The sequence below is a fragment of the Embiotoca jacksoni genome, unplaced genomic scaffold, assembly GCF_022577435.1.
Source record: "Embiotoca jacksoni isolate LCO1_2020_lvr unplaced genomic scaffold, fEmbJac1.0.p SCAF_108, whole genome shotgun sequence".
Classification (NCBI taxonomy): domain Eukaryota; kingdom Metazoa; phylum Chordata; class Actinopteri; family Embiotocidae; genus Embiotoca; species Embiotoca jacksoni.
This window is the reverse complement of record NW_027185239.1, coordinates 127501-149160: the sequence shown is the minus strand read 5'-3', so window position 1 is coordinate 149160 and position 21660 is coordinate 127501. Positions and strand designations below refer to the sequence as shown.

The following is a 21660-nucleotide window of genomic DNA, read 5'->3' as shown; positions in this document are numbered from 1 at the left end:
GATGGATGAATGATGGATGGATGACAGATGGATGGATGATAAATTGATGGATGACGGACAGATGGATTGATGATGGATGTATGATGGATGGATTGATGATGGATGAATGACGGATGGATGAATGATGGATGGATGATGGATGACGGATGGATAGATGGATGAATGATGGATGGATGACAGATGGATGGATGATAAATTGATGGATGACGGACAGATGGATTGATGATGGATGGATGGATGAATGATGATTGATGATGGATGGATGGATGGATGACGGATTGATGGATAGATGGATGATGGATGAATGATGGATGACTGATGATGGATGGATGGATGGATAATGGTAGGTAGGTAGTTACTTTATTAATCCCCAAGGGGAAATTCTTTCGCTACAGCAGCATTTATAGATACAGGAATGAAATAAAATAACAGTAAAAAACTATTAAATATAAAAATGCTCAGTATTTACAGTACAGTATATATATATATATATATATATATACATATATATATTTTTATATTTAAACAAACAAGAAACACAACAGTGTTATTGTTGTGTGATGGATTTTGCCAGAGGTGAGTTATTGTCTTATTGCAGTGGACAGGAATGATCTCCTGTATCAGGAATGATCTCCTGTATCTGGAATGATCTCCTGTATCAGGAATGATCTCCTGTATCAGGAATGATCTCCTGTATCTGGAATGATCTCCTGTATCAGGAATGATCTCCTGTATCAGGAATGATCTCCTGTATCTGGAATGATCTCCTGTATCAGGAATGATCTCCTGGATCAGGAATGACCTCCTGTATCTGGAATGATCTCCTGTATCAGGAATGATCTCCTGTATCAGGAATGATCTCCTGTATCTGTCCTTGTGACAGCGGAGCTGGAGGAGTCTTTTGGAGAACGTCCTCCTCTGTCCCTGCAGCAGGTGGAGAGGGTGGTCAGGATTATCCAATATGGATAGCCGCTGGAGAGCCGGCCTTCTTCACCAGTTTGTTAAGTCTGTTGGTGTCTCCGGCTCCAATGCTGCTCCCCCACCACCACCTCTCCCCCCAGCAGACTACTAGAAGTACAAAGCACTGGTCACAACAGATGGTAGAACATCTCCAACATCTCGCTGCACACATTGAAGGATCGAAGTTTCCTCAAGAAAAAGAGTTGACTCATCCCCTTCTTGTAGACAGCGTTGATGTTGGTCTTCCAGTTCAGTCTGTTGTCATGGAGACACCAGGTACTTGTACTCCTCCACCATGTCCACCTCCTCTCCCAGAACTCTCAGCGGTTGTGGAGCCGTCGTCTTCCTCCTGAAGTCGACCACCATCTCTCTGGTCTTGGCCACGTTCAGGAGGAGGTGATTTCTACCAGCCCACTCCACAAAGTCCTCCACTACTGCCCTGTACTCGTCCCCCCGTCCATCCCTTATACACCGTCCGCTGACTCCTCCTCCCATCCATCCCTTATACACCGTCCACTGACTCCTCCTCCCGTCCATCCCTTATACACCGTCCGCTGACTCCTCCTCCCGTCCATCCCTTATACACCGTCCACTGACTCCTCCTCCCATCCATCCCTTATACACCGTCCACTGACTCCTCCTCCCGTCCATCCCTTATACACCGTCCACTGACTCCTCCTCCCGTCCATCCCTTATACACCGTCCACTGACTCCTCCTCCCGTCCATCCCTTATACACCGTCCACTGACTCCTCCTCCCGTCCATCCCTTATACACCGTCCACTGACTCCTCCTCCCGTCCATCCCTTATACACCGTCCACTGACTCCTCCTCCCGTCCATCCCTTATACACCGTCCGCTGACTCCTCCTCCCGTCCATCCCTTATACACCGTCCGCTGACTCCTCCTCCCGTCCATCCCTTATACACCGACCACTGCAGAGTCATCAGAGAACTTCTGCAGATGTCTTGACTCTGAGTTGTTCTGGAAGTCAGTTGTGTAGAAGGTGAACAGGAAGGAGACAGAACAGTTCCCTGAGGAGCTCCAGTACCACTGACCACCGTATCAGACAGCACACTGCCCAGATGGACAAACTGTGGTCTGCCTGTCAGGTAGTCAGTGATCCAGGAGACGGTGGACGTGTCCACCCCCTCCACCCGCAGCTTCTCACTCAGCAGCAGTGGTTGGATGGTGTTGAATGCACTGGAGAAATCAAAGAAAGTGATTCTCACAGAGTCACCGGTTCCATCCAGGTGAGACTGAGCTCGTTGCAGCAGGTAGATGATGGCATCGTCCACTCCCACATGAGGCTGGTACGCAAATTGCAGAGGGTCCGGAGAAGATTTCACCAGCGGCCTGAGGTGGGCCAAGACCAGCCTCTCCAGCACCTTCATCACATGAGATGTGAGGGCAACCGGTCGGTAGTCGTTGAGGCCAGATGGAGTCGTCTTCTTGGGGACTGGAACCAGGCAGGACGTCTTCCACAGCACCAGGACTTCCTCCTGCTTCAGGCTCAGGTTGAAGAGGTGTTGTAGGACCTCAGCCAGCTGGACGGCGCAGGTCTTCAGGACCACGGGGCCGATGCCGTCAGGTCCTGCAGCCTTGCGCTGGTGGAGTCTCTCGTCTCTCCAGCTGTCTCCTAACCTGGCCAGTCGCCACAGAGAGGGGGGTGGGGGGGTCATGGTGTCGATGGAGGAAGAGCCCTTTGAGATTGAGGGCTCTATGCAGCTCACCAGGGGGGGCAGAGGGGGGAGGGAGAGAGGCAGCAGAGGTGTTTGGGAGGTGTAAGGTGTGGAGGAGACAGATGAGAGTGGTGAACTAAACCTGTTGAAGAAACAGTTTAGCTCATTGGACCTCTCCAGGTTCCCCCTGGTTGTTCCTCTCCAGGTTCCCCCTGATTGTTCCTCTCCAGGTTCCCCCTGGTTGTTCCTCTCCAGGTTCCCCCTGATTGTTCCTCTCCAGGTTCCCCCTGGTTGTCTCTCTCTCCCCTTGAACCCAGTAATCTCCTTCATACCGGTCCACACCTCCCTCACGTTGTTCTGCTGGAGTTTGGCCTCCAGCTTCCTCCTGTAGGAGTCCTTGCACTCCCTCATCTTCTCCTTCAGGTGGCGCTGCACTCTCCTGAGCTCCTCCCTGTCCCCAGACCTGAAGGCTGCTTTCTTCTGATTAAGAAGCACCTTCAGGTCACTGGTGATCCACGGCTTGTTGTTGGGGAAGCAGTGTCCAGTCCGTACATAATAATAATCATAATGGATGAATAATGGATGGATGATGGATGGATGACAGATAGATGATTGATGATGGATGGATGACGGATGGATGAATGATGGATGATTGATGATGGATGGATGGATGATGGATGGATGGATGAATGATGAATTATGTATAGATGGATGGTGGATGGTGGATGGATGGATGGATGGATGATGTGTGGATGGATGATGAATGGATGATAAATGGATGGATGATGGACAGATGGATGGATTGATGATGGATGGATGACAGATGGGTGAATGATGGATGGATGACAGATGGATGGACAATGGATTGATGATGGATGGATGAATGATGGATGATTAATGATGGATGGATGGATGGATGACAGATGGATGGATGATGGATGAATGATGGATGGTTGGATTGATGATGGATGGATGGATGACAGATGGATGGATGAATGATGGATGATTGATGATTGATGGATGATGGAAGGATGATGGATGACAGATGGATGGATGACGGATGGATGGATAATGGATGAGTAGTACGGTGTGAAGCTGTGTTGTGTGTCATGTCTAAAACGTGTGGGTGGAGAGTTTATGATGTGGAGACATCGACCAGGCATATAAATATGTTTACGTATATATATGTACATCATTTCTGCCAATAGACATATATATATATTTATACATATTTATATATATATCCATATTCATATATAGATATATAGATATATATATAGATATATATTTACATGTTTATATAATATACATATAAATGTTCCTGGCAGAGAAGATGCTCTCTGATGAGAACAAGCTGATCTGCTCATTTCACTTCTTTTTGTCCAGCTCTGAGGTTTCCTGACAAATCAGGTCCTGCTAACTCTCTAAGGATTCTGGGTAATTAAAACTGAAACACACTGCTTCAAACATGGTTCTGTCTGAAAAGTTTCAGGTTATTTTGGATCAGAAGTGACAATAAAAGTTATAAGTTCAAGTCACTGCAGCTTCTGAAAACCCCGAGCCTCTTCCTGCCAGCAGGTATCGCTGGTGGTTACCAGGGAACCAGGTTTAATACGGCCATCAGCACGTGATGTTTTCGTCACGTTTGCGCATGTCAAGGAGCTGTTGCATCGGTGTAAAGTGCGGATCAGATGAGTTCTGGATCTGGACTGTTGGTCCCGAGTCTTCCGTCTGAACCCGCTGAAGAGACGCGCAGGCGCCGTTTCCTGTATTCCATAACAACCAGGGACGCTGTCTCTTGATTGGCTGCAGTTCCCTCCGTGTTTCCGGCCTGCAGCGGTTCTATTTGTACCGGATTTCCTCCGAGAGCGGCGGATTAACGGCCGTCTCAGAGACGCTGAAGGCAGGAAGGAGCTGCTTGGTCACTGCAGGTGTTTGATGGACGTCAGCTGCCGCTAATAGAGCGCAATCTGCGGGAACAGCTGCGGAAGATTACCGCGGACAAGATGCAGAGCTAACAGGAAAGATACGAGATGTCCCAGGGAGGGACAGATAGACACTGTCCAACGCGGAGTACAAAATCCTCCCCGGAAGTTGAGCCCAGAGTCCAGGTAACACATACCAGGTGACTTGTAGGACTCCAGGTGAAAGGACAGTCTGTCAGGGACAGGAAGACATTTCTGTGGTGCACGGGGACAAATATTCTGGTGGACAACGGAAAGACCCACGTGACGTTTCTGCTGAAGCTGCATTAATACTGTCTGTAAAAACAGAGAGGACACTGTGTGGGACAGGACATGGCCATCTCTGTAGGACAGACATGTCCGTCTCATCTTTGTAGGACAGAAATGTCTCTCATCTTTGTAGGACAGATGTGTCTGTCTCATCTCTGTAGGACAGGAAATGTCAGTCTCTGCAGGACAGACATGTCCGTCTCATCTTTGTAGGACAGGAAATGTCCATCTCATCTCTTTAGGTCAGACATGTCCATCTGTGTAGGACAGGACATTCTCGTTCTGGCTTGATTCAGGGTCATGACCTCTGACCTCTGCTTTTAGGTCCTGATTCAGTTGATTAAATGAGCAATTTGTAAGAATGGAACTCCATCTTGTAATACCACCTTCTATATTAGGAGGCAGCTGTGAGTCACCTCAGCGTCCAGCAGTCTGTCCTCAGTTTGGTGTCGGTGGATGGTACAGACAGACAGGTGGAAGGTGAAGACAGAATGTTGGATGGTAAAGACAGTAGACAGACAGGTGGATGGAAGGCACAGACAGACAGAGAGGTGGAAGGTACAGACAGATGAGTGGATGAAAGGTACAGACAGACAGGTGGATGAAAGGTGCTGACAGACAGGTGGATGGAAGGTGCTGACAGACAGGTGGATGGAAGGTGCTGACAGACAGGTGGATGGAAGGTTCTGAAAGACAGGTGGATGGAAGGTACAGACAGACAGACAAGTGGAAGGTACAGACAGACAGGTGAAAGGCACAGACAGACAGGTGGAAGGTACATACAGACAGGTGGATGGAAGGTACAGACAGGTTAATGGCACAGACAAGTGGAAGCTACAGACAGACAGGCAGGTGGAAGGCACAGGCAGACGGAACCGACAGACAGACAGGTGGATGGAACAGACAGACAGACAAATGGGTGGACGGTATAGACAGACAGGTGAACGGTACAGACACACAGGTGGAAGGTAAAGGCAACATGTTGACAGATAAGACGGATAAACAGACAGGTGGATGGAAGGTACAGACAGGTGGATGGTACAGACAGGTGGAAGGCACAGACAGACAGGTGGATGGTACACAGACAGACGGGTGGATGGTACAGACAGATGAGTGGATGGGAGGTGCTGACAGACAGGTGGATATTACAGACACAGGTGTCTGCGTGTGTACAGACAGACAGGTGGAAGGTACAGACAGACAGGTGGATGGAAGGTGCTGACAGACAGGTTGATGGTACAGACAGACAGGTGGATGGAAGGTACAGACAGACAGGTGGATGGAAGGTGCTGACAGACAGGTTGATGGTACAGACAGACAGGTGGATGGAAGGTACAGACAGACAGGTGGATGGAAGGTTCTGAAAGACAGGTGGATGGAAGGTACAGACAGACAGGTGGAAGGTACAGACAGACAGGTGGATGGAAGGTGCTGACAGACAGGTTGATGGTACAGACAGACAGGTGGATGGAAGGTAAAGACAGACAGGTGGATGGAAGGTACAGACAGACAGGTGGATGGAAGGTTCTGAAAGACAGGTGGATGGAAGGTACAGACAGACAGGTGGAAGCTACAGACAGGTGGAAGGCACAGACAGGTGGAAGGTACAGACAGACAGGTGGAAGGCACAGACAGGTGGAAGGTACAGACAGACAGGTGGATGGAAGGTGCTGACAGACAGGTTGATGGTACAGACAGACAGGTGGATGGAAGGTAAAGACAGACAGGTGGATGGAAGGTACAGACAGACAGGTGGATGGAAGGTTCTGAAAGACAGGTGGATGGAAGGTACAGACAGACAGGTGGAAGCTACAGACAGGTGGAAGGCACAGACAGGTGGAAGGTACAGACAGACAGGTGGAAGGCACAGACAGGTGGAAGGTACAGACAGACAGGTGGAAGGCACAGACAGGTGGAAGGTACAGACAGACAGGTGGAAGGCACAGACAGGTGGAAGGTACAGACAGACAGGTGGAAGGCACAGACAGGTGGAAGGCACAGACAGACAGGTGGAAGGCACAGACAGGTGGAAGGCACAGACAGACAGGTGGATGGAAGGTACAGACAGGTTGATGGTACAGTCAGACAGGTGGAGACAGACAGACAGATGGATGGAAGGTGCTGACAGACAGGTTGATGGTACAGACACAGGTTGATGGTACAGACAGACAGACAGGTGGATGGAAGGTAAAGACAGACAGACAGGAGGTTGGGAGGTACAGACAGACAGGTGGTGTCTAATCTGATCTTCTGTCTGTTCACAGTTTATCTGCGATGAATCAGAACAACTCCGAGACTCTGGAGGACAAACTGCAGGTCACACACGCACACGCACACGCACACGCACACGCAGTGTTCATCCAGAGATGTGTGTCTGATGGTTTTCTCTGTTTCAGACTGGGACACCTCCGAGTCCCCCTGTCCAGACAAGGATCAGGTGAGGACCTGGTCTGTTTTGGACCTGATGGACCTGGTCTGTGGTTGTCATCAACACGGCTCAGCTGCAGAACGTATTTAAAGATTGTTTCCCTGTTTGTTTCAGAGATGCAGCTGCTGCACGCTGACCGACGATCTGAACACCAACGGTACTGAAACCTTCTCTGGATGTCAGCAACAGGGAGGAAGGACAGAGTCCATCACCACAAAGAGCTGCTGCATCAATTTCTCCCTCTAGGCTCCTGGTCTCACAGGTCCATCTCCCGCTCCTTGCAGCGAGCTGAGGTTCTGCTCAGGACCTTTAACCCCGGTCTCAAATGGCCGTTCCACGGTCGTAGCCACACCGACCACGAGGAGCATCTGGTGGTTGCTCACAACCTGGTGTCGCGGTCGTCTGCGCGGCTCCTGCGGCTGCAACAGGCTCTTCTGACTGTGGCACCTCAGTGGCAGCTGGTGGCTGGGACACAGACGGGGTCTCCCCAGGTGAATCCCAGGGGTTGATGACAAGATTTCCTCTGCTGCAGGGGGAGAGTTCCTCGCAGCTCACTGCGTGTCGCATTTTAAGTAGGATGTGGAAACCTGAAGCCTCCGATGAGGAGGAGGAGGAGACGTCTGTGTCCCGCAGGTCAACCTCACATTCACAGATTCTGGTGTTTTAATGGGACGGAGGAGACGAGCTTTGAAGTTTTTATGTCCATGTTGAAACGTGTCTGGAGGAGATCTTTGAAAACAGGATGGCATGATGAGAATCATCTCATTAGATTAGCTTTAGCCTTTAGCTCTCACTTTACTATGATTCAGTGAACACTACAGTGCATGAAGGACTGCAGTAGATGTGTGACAGGTGTGAACTTCTAAATTCATTCTCAGGATATGTCCCCAGGAGGCGCTGTTCTGACACCAAACTGTATGAGCAGTAAAGGAAGAAAAAACAAACATAAGACTGTTTCTGTTCGGAAATCATTTTTAAAAAGAGCTTTTCATAATGAATTAAATCATGTGAGCTGCTCTGACACCGACTCTGTGCTCTCCTCCTCTCACCTCCAACCAGGCCTGTGTTAAAGGACTTCCAGTTGAAGGATGTGTCCTCCTGCTACCCTCCTCCTCCTCCTCCTTCAGAGCTCTGTGGAGGCTCCTGGAGCAGCGAGCCCTACTGCTCTTCATGCATGAGTACTGGAAGAGGGCTCGCCTGGCATCTGCCTACATATCCAGTCTGAGCCGTCTGTTGGTGCAGCAGCAGGTGAGGATGAGGGCTGCTCTTCGTCCTTGCAGTGTTCAGTGTAGTTCTGTGGGCATTGGTTATTTGGTTATAAACAGTGTTACTGTGGAAACGTGGATATCTGTGCCAACATTTTGGACCAATCAAACTCGGGAGAGGATTCACATGAAAACACTTTGAAAAGAAAAGTGTGTTAGTGTATCTGACCGGAACTACGGCCAAATCTTATTTCACTGTCAACTGGTGAGTGTTCTGATGGTTCAGCAGCTCGGGGGGATCTGTCCTCTGGAGACTAGGACACAGATGTTCCAGTGGGTCGGGGGACAGAGCGGTTGTTTGTTCACTTCATTATCTTCGTGACTTTTTGTGAAAGTTCTTGAATGTAGATCAGAACTTTGTGGGCTGTGTTGTGATATTTTTGGCTGTCTCTGGAGCATTAACGTGTCTTATTGTCGGTCCGATTCGTTGGTACTGACCTGTACTCTCCTTTCCAGACTCCATTCCGGGTCGGTCTCAGCTCTCTGACTCAGGAGCTTCAGGTCCATCTGAACCACTGGTCCTGTCTGTTCTCCAAAGTCCATTCAGACCCCTATCTGAGACCTGTACTGGTGGAGCAGAGCGGGCTGCTGGTGCAGATCCAGCAGACTCTGGACCTGCTGGGTCTGCAGGCGCTGGTTCTGGCAGATTGTTACGTGTGTGCCAGTGTGTCTGCTGTAGCTCAGACTCAGTACTCTGTGCCAAAAGAAGTTCTGGAAGATGTTCTGGCCGGTACCGAGCTGTACAACCAGGCGGTGGAGGAGCAGCGAGGGCAGAACAGCGCCTCCCAGCTGAGGACTGCAGTATTACAGCCAGCCCATCGCTCCACTCTGGATCTTGGTCTTCCAAAGACCAGAAAGACTCAGACTTTCTCAATCAAACAGCTGATGGTGACGTTGGCAGTGCATCACGCAGAAACTGCAGCCAAGCAGCTGCACGACTGGGCCTCTGGACAGAGCTGCGACATGTGTCGGGTCCACCTCCTCCAGGAGGCCTCCGCATGTTGTCGCAGGTGTGCAGTCTCCGCCTTGAGGTCTGGGTGCACCTGGGAGCACCTGCAGCACACCTACCAACTGCCCTGTCCTGTCCCCTCCCTCAGTCGCCCCTCCCTGCTGCCACCTGGTGGCCACACCTGCAATACAAGCCTTCACCATTGTCCTGTTTTAGCCACGCCCCATTCTGTCCTCCACGGTGAACAGGGTTCTAAAAAAGACCCAACTGGTCTCACGCAGACCAGTGTGGACCCTGTGGACTCCATCCGACCCGACATGGACCGAACGACCAGTGTAGAACCGGCGCAGCCCGTCTCATTTCCTGGAGACGGGGTCCATCATCCCTCAGCCCCTCGTCTGTCCTCCGTGGAGCTCCTCTTTCAGCTGCTGGTGTCCTCCAGCGACCTACTGGTACCACATCCAACCGGACCACAGGGCCCAACCAGAACCACAGAGGCTGCTCCAGGTTCATCAGAACCGAATCGTGCCAGCAGGAAACTGAACCAGGAAGAACCTCACCACGAAAGAGCAAAACCAGACACCAACAGGTCAGAATACGTGCATGTTAGAAAGTCCAAAGTATCCCTGTAAATTCTGGGCCTGTATGTTGTGTGGTTCTGCCTCAGGTCCGATTGACTCATGTTCTGTACTTTCAATGTTTGTCTGAACATGAACAGATCTATAAACGCTGAAACAGAACCAGTAAGATCCGACCCACTGATAAGGTGGATTTGTTCTGATGGCTTTTGGGACTGGTTCTGGTTCTGTGGTTCTGGTGGCGTGTTGTCTCTGACGGGGACACTCAGACACGGTCTGTGTCTTTCAGCTCGGCCTTTCAGAAGGACGGAGACGGGGAGCCGACATTGGCTGAGACAGACGGTTCTGGGCCTCACTCGGTCCAGCGGTTGGACATGGGTCAGTCGCTGCTGTTGGCTGATCTACTGGACCAGTACCGGAGCGTGCTGTGGACGCTGTGCAGCAGAGCCCTGTGGCTGCAGCTGCATGTCCCTGCAGCAGGACACACTGCAGCCAGCATCAACCTCCAGGACACGCACACCTGCTTCCAGGTGCTGCAGAGGCTGAGCCACGCCCCCCCGACAGGTAACCACACCAAGTAACCACAACACTGAGACTCAATCAGATTTTTACAACAAATAAATATCGTATACAAGTGTAATCAATAAGTTCAGTCATATGAACGCAGCGCAGCGACGTGAGAGGTGGTAACGTCTAATCAACATCAGCAGTTCCACACGAGTGTGAGCGTTTGTCTGACGCACCTGACAGACGAATCCAGAGTCAGGGGGCGGAGCTATGATTGTCTGGTTGAAATCTGTTGTCATCACTGTTCTATCACCACTGTTCTATCACCACTGTTCTATCACCACTGTTCTATTGTCAGCTGTTCATTCAGCTTCTGTTTTTTCAGGTCTGGTTCCAAAGGAGTTCAGAACTCTGCTGGAGGACTTTAGTCTGTATCTTTTGGTCACCACAGCACATGCTCACTGGGACTCTGGTCTGTATACACACACACACACACGTTGAATGTTAATAATCAGTGTTCAGTATTAAATTACAGAAACATGAAGTTATTACAAACATAAATCCTTCTGTCTGTCCTCAGTGATGTGTAGTAGTTTAGGGTCGTCTCTGAAGGATAAGTGTCTTATAAATCAAGGCAGCAGCATCATGATGACATGTCGGCAAGATGTGATGATGTCACTGACCATGGAACACTTCCTGCTGCTGGCCCCGCCTCTCCTGTCATGCCTGGTCTGTCATCACACTAACAGCATGTGGTCAGGTGAGAACACCCACAGCTTTATGTATGACATCACGTGGTTCAATGAATGATGTCACGTCTGCTCATAACACCTGGACCTGAGACCACCTCCCACTGTGCCCCTAGTAGCCCCTCCCCCTGCAGGTACCAACAGTATGCCATTGAATGAATCCAGTGAACTGACCTGCAGCGGCCTCAGAACCAACAGAAGGAGGCGGCCGGGTCAGAACCTAACAGTCCATTTAATAATCTGGCGGGTCATTCACGCTGATTTAAATCTGTATTATTCTGCTGGAGCTTCTTTTAGTTGCGCTGTTCCTTTAAAAACATTCAACTGATCAACTGTTCCATCTTGATGGATCCTGATTGATTGATTGATCCTGATGGTGATGGGAGCTGCAGTGTATCAGATTTCAGATCACTGTCATCCTGACATCAGTGATGAAACTGTTTTACTTCATCCGAGTCATGTGACTTTTGATGACTTTACTAACGTCTTCCAAGAACTTACCCGTGCAGGTGTTTCCTCAGGTGATGGGAACATTTTCAGCTTTACTCTGAACACTGATCTTTATTCCTGCCTAGACTCACTTAGACACTTGGTCACTTAGAACATTGCACACATTTTAATGGCAGCCGAGGGGCGGGGCAAGAACAAACAACAGAACCAATCAGAAACAAGGCAGAGTTTGAGTTGATCCTGCTGAATGATTGAGGAAGACAGAGGAGGAAAGATGTCTGGAACATGTTCAGATGGATCTCCTGTGGAACCACACAGACTGGGATTGATTGACATGCCTTCCTTCAGCTCCTCAGGATTCTGTGAGGAGGAAAACCACAATCAGTGTTGGACCAACGTCCCGCCTCCTCTCTCTGTCCCTGCAGGTTCCTGTAGCCCCGCCCCCTCCTGGTTCACTCTACGGAGACTCACTCTCAGCCGGGTGTTGTCCTCGGTGCAGCTGTCCACCGTCTGGGTCATGTCCAAGGCATACCAGTTCCTGTCCTCATGGAGCCTCAATAAGTTCCTGCTGGTCTCACAGGGAGACCTCAGAGTAGGTTTCCCATGCAGCACAGTGATTGGTCAGAACAGAGGATGACATCACAGACAGACACCAGTCAGAGGACACGTCTGCTGTCTCTTCGTTGTCCTCATCATCAGATCACAGTCTGTGTGTGTGTGTGTGTGTGTGTTGTCCCTGTGTTGTCCCTGCAGATGTTGAGGGACTCTCTAGAGATCATCGTCCTCCACTCCAAGTCTCTGGTCAGGAAATTTGACCGTCAGTCGCTCCGTCAGCAGCTGATAAGACAACAGCTGGAAACTCTGGACCGATCTGTTTCTGATCTGCAGGTACACACACACACACACACACACACACACACACACACACACACACACACACACACACACACACACACACACACACACACACACACACCACAACAGACACAACAGGTCCATCCAGACGTCCGTCTCCTCCTCATGTCTCCACTGTGTTTTGAAGACAACGAATGAAGTCTGTGTTTCATTGAAGTTGATCTAGTATGATCAGAACAGAGCCAGCTGGTCAGCAGAGAGACAGACACGGAGGACAGAGACTGGAGGAGAGAGACGGAGGACAGAGACGGACCTGTTGTCATAGGATACTGCTCCAATCTGAACGTGTGGTCTTGTCTGTCTCTGTCCATCAGAGCTTCTCATGTCTGGTGCTGAAGATCTTCTCCAGCGACTGCAAGCGCAGGTCAGGGGACATCTTTGAACGGACCATGCCGTCCGCTGGACTCTGGAGACCTGGACACAGGACAGGTACTGGTACCGATTGACCCGAGCAGATCAGCACCTCATCACAGAGTTCAGACTGTAGAGAGACGGTGCTGATGGACAGCAGGACACTTCGAGACATTGTTAGAGACGCTGTAAGAGACGCTGTTAGAGACACTAGAGACGCTGTAAGAGACACTGTAAGAGACACTGTAAGAGACACTGTTAGAGACGCTGTTGAAGACGCTGTTAGAGACGCTGTTGGAGACACTAGAGACGCTGTTGGAGACGCTGTTGGAGACGCTGTTAGAGACGCTGTTAGAGATGCTGTTGGAGACACTAGAGACACTGTTAGAGACACTAGAAATGCAGACGCTGTTAAAGACGCTGTTGTAGACACTAGAGTGGCTGTTAAAGACCCTGTTAAAGACGCTGTTGGAGACGCTGTTGGAGACGCTGTTGGAGACGCTGTTAGAGACGCTGTTAGAGATGCTGTTGGAGACACTGTTAGAGACACTAGAAATGCAGACGCTGTTAAAGACGCTGTTGTAGACACTAGAAACGCTGTTAGAGACACTAGAGACGCTGTTGGAGACGCTGTTAGAGACACTAGAAACGCAGACGCTGTTAAAGATGCTGTTGGAGACGCTATTGGAGACACTAGAAACGCAGACGCTGTTAAAGACGCAGTTGGAGACACGAGAGACGCTGTAAGAGACACTGTAAGAGACACTGTTAGAGACGCTGTTAGAGACGCTGTTGGAGACACTAGAGACGCTGTTAGAGACGCGATTGGAGACACTAGAAATGCAGACGCTGTTAAAGATGCTGTTAGAGACACTAGAAACGCAGATGCTGTTAAAGACGCTGTTGGAGACACTAGAGACGCTGTAAGAGACACTGTTGGAGACGCTGTAAGAGACGCTGTTAGAGACACTAGAGACGCTGTTGGAGACGCTGTTAGAGACACTAGAAACGCAGACGCTGTTAAAGACGCTGTTGGAGACACTAGAAACGCAGACACTGTTAAAGACGCAGTTGGAGACACGAGAGACGCTGTTAGAGACACTGTAAGAGACGCTGTAAGAGACGCTGCTGGAGACGCTGTTAGAGACGCTGCTGGAGACACTAGAGACGCTGTTGGAGACGCTGTTGGAGACACTAGAGACGCTGTTAGAGACGCTGTTGGAGACACTAGAGACGCTATTGGAGACACTGCAGACACTTTTAGAGACACTAGAGACGCTGTTGGAGACACTAGAAACGCAGACGCTGTTAAAGACGCAGTTGGAGACACGAGAGACGCTGTTAGAGACACTGTAAGAGACGCTGTTGGAGACGCTGTTGGAGATGGTGTTGGAGACGCTGTTGGAGACACTAGAGACGCTGTTGGAGACACTACAGACGCTGTTAGAGACACTACTGACACTTTTAGAGACACTAGAGACGCTGTTAGAGACACTAGAGACGCTGTTGGAGATGCTGTTGGAGACACTAGAAACGCACATGCTGTTAAAGACGCTGGTCAAGACACTAGAGATGCTGTTAGAGACGCTGTTAGAGATGCTGTTGGAGACACTAGAAACGCACATGCTGTTAAAGACGCTGTTGGAGACACTAGAGACACTGTTAGAGACACTACATACACTTTTAGAGACACTGGAGACGCTGTTAGAGACACTACAGACACTTTTAGAGACACGAGAGACGCTGTTAGAGACACTAGAGACGCAGACGCTGTTAGAGACACTGTTAGAGACACAGTTTGAGACACAGTTTGAGACTGTTCCACACCATGTGGTTCCTCCACCACCATAAGGTTCCACCGTGTGGAAGAAGATTTCAGGGACATCAGAGAAAAGACTTGAGCTCAGAGGGCAACAAGCTTGGTTTTGGTTTCCGAAGCGGTAACAGTGTCTCTGTTGGCATACAGGTTTTCCCAGCAGTCCCAGCGAGTATGCGTCTCTGGCAGCTCAGACTGTGATTGGTCAGGTTTTAGAGGGTGTGGCTCCTCTATCTGATGATGCCCGAGTCCAAGCTCTGAGTATAACCACGACAGCATTCATGGAGGCGTGGATGGAACACATCGTGAAACAACAGATCAAGTTCAGGTATGTTTTAGAGTTCTGCAGTGACCTCCACCTGTCTTACACTCCTCCCTCCACCTGTCTCACACTCCTCTCTCTCCTTCCACCTGTCTTACACTCCTCCCTCCACCTGTCTCGCACTCCTCTCGCTCCCTCCACCTGTCTCGCACTCCTCTCTCTCCTTCCACCTGTCTTACACTCCTCCCTCCACCTGTCTCGCACTCCTCTCGCTCCCTCCACCTGTCTCGCACTCCTCTCCCTCCCTCCACCTGTCTCGCACTCCTCTCCCTCCCTCCACCTGTCTCACTCTTCTGTCAGGATGTAATGCAGCTGTCTATGTTTCTCCTCAGTGTGCAGGGAGCCCTCCAGCTGAAGCAGGACTTTGACTCCATCAGAGAGATGATCCAGTCGGACCGATACGGCCTGTCAGCTGACCTCCACCAGCGACTGCTCAGCCTCCGGTATCAGTCTGTCTTCTGTGTTCTGTTGTAAACCACCTGATGACAAACTGCAGCTCCCAACTCCAGTTGTCTGTTGAGCTTGTTCCTTCAGCAGGAGTTCGTTCTACATTAAACAAACAATCTGAGATCTCTGCTCATTCCTCTGTAGCGCTGCCTGTGGTGATGAGCTGTAACAGCAGCTGTTTTCCCAGACTGCAGAGATCCAAATGTGTTGCCTTCACTGGCCATATTTTCTTCGTTGGTTCTTCTTCCTCTCCCTCCTATTCTTCCCCTTTTCCTCCTCCTCACACAGAAGTGAGATGAAAAGCAAAGCTGTGATTTGTATTCACAAAGCCAGAACATGTGTTCAGTCACAACATGTGTTCATACAGTCAGAACATTTGTTCATACAGTCGGAACATGTGTTCACAGTCAGAACATGTGTTTATACAGTCAGAACATGTGTTTATACAGTCAGAACATGTGTTCATACAGTCAGAACATGTGTTCACAGAACGTGTTCATACAGTCAGAACATGTGTTCATACAGTCAGAACATGTGTTCACAGTCAGAACGTGTTTAAACAGTCAGAACATGTGTTTATACAGTCAGAACATGTGTTTATGCAGTCAGAACATGCGTTTATACAGTCAGAACATGTGTTCACAGTCAGAACGTGTTTATAGTCAGAACATGTGTTTATAGTCAGAACATGTGTTTATACAGTCAGAACATGCGTTTATACAGTCAGAACATGTGTTTATGCAGTCAGAACATGCGTTTATACAGTCAGAACATGTGTTCAGTCAGAACATGTGTTCATACAGTCAGAACATTTGTTCATAGTCAGAATGTGTGTTTTTTTTTTTTATTTGCTTTTATACACTTTATTAATCCCCGAGGGGAAATGTCTTCACTACAGCAGGGGGGCTCTCAGGGGGGAGCTGCTGCAGCAGGCTGCCACTAGAGCGGCGCCAGGTAACCTGACCTGAGGTGTTCATACAGTCGGAACGTGTTCATACAGTCAGAACATTTGTTCATAGTCAGAACGTGTTCATACAGTCGGAACGTGTTCATACAGTTGGAACATGTTCACAGTCGGAACGCGTTGTCAGAACTTGTGTTCACAGTCAGAACAAGTGTTCATGAGATTGTTGCGTAGCTCGAACTGCTGATGAAGTGTCCTGTCTGATGTTTTGTGTCTGTTAACGATCCTCAACATTAAAATAGGAACCAGTGATATAAAATATTATCATTGTTCAAACTGCTGATAGAGCTCAGACCAGCTGACATGATGATGTAATGCTGATGATGATAGTGGTGATGATGATGTAATAGTGGTGATGGTGATGATAGTGATGATGATGATATAATGGTGATGATGGTGGTGGTGGTGATGGTGGTCATGGTGGTCATGATGGTGATGGTGGTCATGGTGATGGTGGTGGTGATGATGATGACGATGGTGGTCATGGTGATGATGGTGGTCGTGGTGGTGGTGATGATGATGGTGGTGGTGGTGATGATGGTGATGACGATGATGATGGTGACGACGATGGTGGTGATGATGGTGATGATGGTGGTGGTGGTGATGATGATGGTGGTCATGGTGATGGTGGTCATGGTGATGGTGGTCATGGTGATGATGGTGGTGATGGTGGTCATGGTGATGATGGTGGTCATGGTGATGATGATGGTGGTGGTGGTGATGATGGTGGTGGTGATGATGATGGTGATGACAATGGTGTAATGGTGGTGGTGATGATGGTGGTGGTGATGGTGGTGGTGATGACGATGGTGGTCATGGTGATGGTGGTCATGGTGATGATGGTGGTCACGGTGGTGGTGATGATGGTGGTCTTGGTGATGATGGTGGTCATGGTGGTGATGGTGGTCATGGTGATGATGGTGGTCATGGTGATGATGGTGATGATGATGATGGTGGTGATGATGACGGTGGTGGTGATGATGATGGTGGTGATGGTGGTCATGGTGGTGGTGATGATGATGTAAAGATGTAATGATTATGTAATGATGCGTGTGTCTGCAGGGTGTTTCAGCAGATGGACTCAGCAGTGGTTTGTCTTCTCCAGCAGCCACAGAATAAACCGTACCTGCAGTCCAGATCCTGGGAAGCCTTCACACGCTGCTGTGAGTTACACACAGACCCACTAACCTCAATAACACAACAGCGGTCTCACTCTGTACAAACCAGGTGAAGAGCAGGTGTTCTGTGGCTCCTCCTCCTGATGAGGTCACATGGCTCAGTGAGCATCATGTATGAGGCAGGTGGTGCTGATGTTGATCTAGAGATGGAACCTGGAATACTCGTATGTTCCTGCTGCGCCGTGTGCATCTCTGTGCTGCATTCAGGAACACTGTGAACGCATTGATCATCATTCTAACATCGACCTCAAATCAACAGCTGAACACGTTGATCTGTTTTACTGAGCAGCTGCTCGTCCTCAGAGATAGTTCTTTCTGTCCTGCAGGTCTTTATCCCAGTTTGTCCTCTCATGAGACACTCAGGGCGGACAAACGTCTGTCTGATGATCTGTTAACCAGCAGAACATTTTAACTCCGTGTGTGTGTGTGTGTGTGTGTGTGTGTGTATATGTGTGTGTGTATATGTGTGTCCACCTGTTCAGGTCCAGCCAACAGCAGCAGGGACAGCATGGACGCTGCAGTGGGGAGCAGCATCACCAACCTGAGGTTGGAGGGGGAGGAGCTGACTCTGACTGATCCCTCAGCGGTGACCTCTGACCTCCCTCCAGTGGACCCCTCCACCCCTGCAGAGCCCTACCTGGCTCCCAGGTACGTCGGAGCAGCAGCAGCGTGTCAGCTGACAGGGTGATGAGCTCAGCTGTCTGTCTTCTGTGTTCCAGTGTGGCGCTCGGTGCAGCTCAGCAGGACTGGTTGGACCTGAGGATCCAGAACAGCGCCCGCCGCTGGAGGCTGCCGGGACTGCAGTGTCTTTCCAAGTCTGAACCCTGAGACCTGATCCAGACCTACAGAGACCTGATCCAGACCTGATTCAGACCTACAGAGACCTGATCCATACCTACAGAGACCTGATCCAGACCTGATTCAGACCTACAGAGACCTGATCCAGACCCGCAGAGACCTGATCCAGACCTGATTTAGACCTACAGAGACCTGATCCAGACCTGATTCAGACCTACAGAGACCTGATCCATACCTACAGAGACCTGATCCAGACCTGATTTAGACCTACAGAGACCTGATCCAGACTTAATTCAGACCTACAGAGACCTGATCCAGACCTGATTTAGACCTACAGAGACCTGATCCAGACTTAATTCAGACCTACAGAGACCTGATCCAGACCTGATTCAGACCTACAGAGACCTGATCCAGACCTACAGAGACCTGATCCAGACCCGCAGAGACCTGATCCAGACCTGATTCAGACCTACAGAGACCTGATCCAGACCTGATTCAGACCTACAGAGACCTGATTCAGACCTACAGAGACCTGATCCAGACCTACAGAGACCTGATCCAGACCTGATTCAGACTTACAGGGACCTGATCCAGACCCGCAGAGACCTGATCCAGACCTGCAGAGACCTGATCCAGACCTGATCCTCCCCTCACACTCTGAGTGAAATGTCCAAGAGCAAAAACATCTTTGATTCTTATTTTTGCAGGAGACGACTGAATGATGTCACTCTTAAGACTTAATCTTTATATATTTGTATCACCAGAATATTTTCTATCTCTTGTACACAAAAAAATTATTTTCCTGAATAAATAACTTTTTTATTCATATTTCATCATCGTGACTCAGGTTATATTTGAATGGGTATGTGGTGGATAAGTTCAGCCAGTGTTCTTGAACGCAGCACGATGATGCAGGAGGATCAATAACCTTCATGAGGAAGTCTTCAGACTTATTGATCACCACCGGTGCACCGGTGTGATCGATCAGCTGACGGGTCCAGATGTGGGCTCGTCAATATGTTGAAGGTTTCTTCTGTGAACAGAATAAATGTTGTTGGTTCATCAGTCAGAAAGGATCAATACACTCTGATCAGAGATCAATACGTCCCAGTTCAGTCTGTTGGACATCAGACTCAGTCACATGATACACATTTCAGCCCTGACTGTCTCAATATGTGACTGATCGATACTCACACTTCTGATCCCGTGTTTGACTATTGATTACTGAGTTCAGTTGATGTGTGTAGGGGGGGATTTAAAATTAACAGACTAAAGGCTTGACAAGTAAGTAAATAGAAGATAAAGGGTGCCTGACACCACCTAGTTTAAGGAGTGTATGTCTCTAAAAACAGCCTCTTAAAATAACTGAACTCTTTTTAACTTTTAACCTCTTAATTGCACAAAGTCCAGCTAAAAAAGGACCTACTACAAAATTAAAAAGAGTTCAAAACCAGGTAAAAGCAAGATGGCCACCAGGAGGAGAGTCAAGGTTCTTCTGGTTCAGACACCATCTCTCTCACTTTCTCTCTCTGTGTCTCTCTCTCGCTCTCTCTCTCTCTCTCTCTCTCTCTCTCTCTCTCACTTTCTCTCTCTGTGTCTCTCTCTCTCGCTCTCTCTCACTTTCTCTCTGTGTCTCTCTCTCTCACTTTCTCTCTGTCACTCGCTTGCTCTCTCTCGCTGAGTCTTGCTCTTGTTACATAATACTAAAGCATTTAGGTAGTTTATCAATGATGACATCGTTATGTTTTTATAAATAGGTTTGGAAGTGGGGAGACGACCTCGTTCTTGGAAAGAAGCTGTGATTCTCCAGATCAGGAAACCAGGAAGGGCTCATCAAATCCTATGAATTATAGACCAACTAACATCTCATGTAAGATTAAAGAATGATTAGCGACAGATTAACATTTTATATGGAACCCAGGGGAATGATAACACCTCATCAAAGTGGACTTCAGAACATGAACTTCTGGGCCGATCTTCGACGACCTTCTGGAGATCATCATCCAACCACAAAGAGAGAACGGGATAAACGGGAACATCAGACATTTCATGGAACCCGATTACATTCACCAGCTGTTTCCTTCAGTCAGCTGATTATTAGTTTCTGGAACAAACCCAAGTCCTTAAAGATGTTGGTCATATTTCAGGAGTGGTGGAGGACAGACGACAGACCACCTGTCAATCATTTACCCCCACCAGATCTAAAGATCCTTAGGCAGGAAAACTGGTGTTACGTCACCATATGCAGTCAGAAGGAGAACATGAGACCATCTCTCTTCTTATATATTATAGATATTATAGATATAATATACATATTATATATATATATACAGAGAGATGGTCTTATGTTCTCCTTCTGACTGCATATGGTTTGGACTCAGGAGACTCAGCTTGGACTCAGGAGACACAGCTTGGACTCAGGAGTCTCAGTTTGGACTCACTGGACTCAGGGTCTTGAATTTGTTCGTATGTGCATAGGAACTAAGACCAAAATATATAAACATACTCATGGACGAGGGCGTAGATCAGATCAACAGCATGCAAGCCTTGGTTTGGTTTCCACCCGTTCAGCACTTGGTTACCCTCCATCACAATCGACACATCTGCTGGGTCCTCCTTGGTCACAGAATGATGAGTCACAAGCTCCTTCATGGTTTGGTCGGTGTGGCCTTCATGTACATCTTCCATAAGAGAAAAAAAAGAAGCATATGCATTTTTAATTTAAGCATATTAACAACCTGACTGCTTGATTGCAATATCATTTGCAATCAATTTAGGGTGCTCAGTCTGTGTTCAATTCAGGTACCTGATGTTTCTATATCTTCTGTGAAAACTGGGATAGGTGAAGGCGTCTCCTGCTCTTCAGTGGTCTTCATATTGGTCCAGCTGTGGAGGAAAAAGGTCAGAAACAAGACATTTGCCAAAGCATTTGACTTTGCAGTCGTCCCCTGCTTATTATCAGCCTGTCAATTGAAATAATCTGACTAAATGTATACAATTAATTGTGAAATGTGTCTAATATAGTATTGTTATGTTATTGTTTATTTGTCTGGATTAATAAAGATACA

At 48.7% G+C, this 21660-nt stretch overlaps 2 protein-coding genes across 5 annotated transcripts; one reads left to right on the top strand and one right to left on the bottom strand.

The window, feature by feature from the left end:
• The first annotated feature begins 4334 nt into the window (after window positions 1–4334).
• ccdc142 (coiled-coil domain containing 142) lies at window positions 4335–19420 on the top strand. 4 transcript variants are annotated; one of them, XM_069177532.1, is made up of 18 exons: window positions 4337–4752; window positions 7140–7191; window positions 7272–7312; window positions 7418–7460; window positions 7550–7794; window positions 8363–8551; window positions 9025–10106; window positions 10385–10659; window positions 10988–11074; window positions 11183–11362; window positions 12227–12393; window positions 12555–12689; window positions 13031–13145; window positions 15034–15211; window positions 15538–15648; window positions 17679–17779; window positions 18277–18442; window positions 18514–19420. In XM_069177532.1, exons 1-18 carry the CDS (start codon window positions 4675–4677, stop codon window positions 18620–18622), a joined length of 3354 nt encoding a protein of 1117 aa, XP_069033633.1. In that variant the 5' UTR covers window positions 4337–4674; the 3' UTR covers window positions 18623–19420. The 4 variants fall into 4 exon arrangements, 3 of the variants coding, with proteins under 3 accessions (XP_069033640.1, XP_069033654.1, XP_069033633.1); XR_011179728.1 differs by lacking the exon at window positions 17679–17779 and having other exon boundaries at window positions 4335–4752; window positions 18514–18600; XM_069177539.1 differs by lacking the exon at window positions 18514–19420 and having other exon boundaries at window positions 4335–4752; window positions 17722–17779; window positions 18277–18429.
• Window positions 13193–14897, bottom strand: LOC138215320 (fap1 adhesin-like). The gene is made up of 2 exons (XM_069177410.1): window positions 14893–14897; window positions 13193–14849 (listed from the first exon to the last, which is right to left on the bottom strand). The coding sequence occupies exons 1-2, from the start codon at window positions 14895–14897 to the stop codon at window positions 13193–13195; spliced, it is 1662 nt and encodes a 553-aa protein (XP_069033511.1).
• Window positions 19421–21660: the final 2240 nt, after the last annotated feature.

Excerpts from the sequence above, each read along its gene's own strand:
- ccdc142 (XM_069177532.1), top strand. The coding sequence starts at position 4,675 with ATGTCCCAGGGAGGGACAGATAGACACTGTCCAACGCGGAGTACAAAA. Across the intron at positions 12,394-12,554 it reads TCTCACAGGGAGACCTCAGA|ATGTTGAGGGACTCTCTAGA; the intron begins GTAGGTTTCCCA and ends TTGTCCCTGCAG. Across the intron at positions 12,690-13,030 it reads GATCTGTTTCTGATCTGCAG|AGCTTCTCATGTCTGGTGCT; the intron begins GTACACACACAC and ends TCTGTCCATCAG.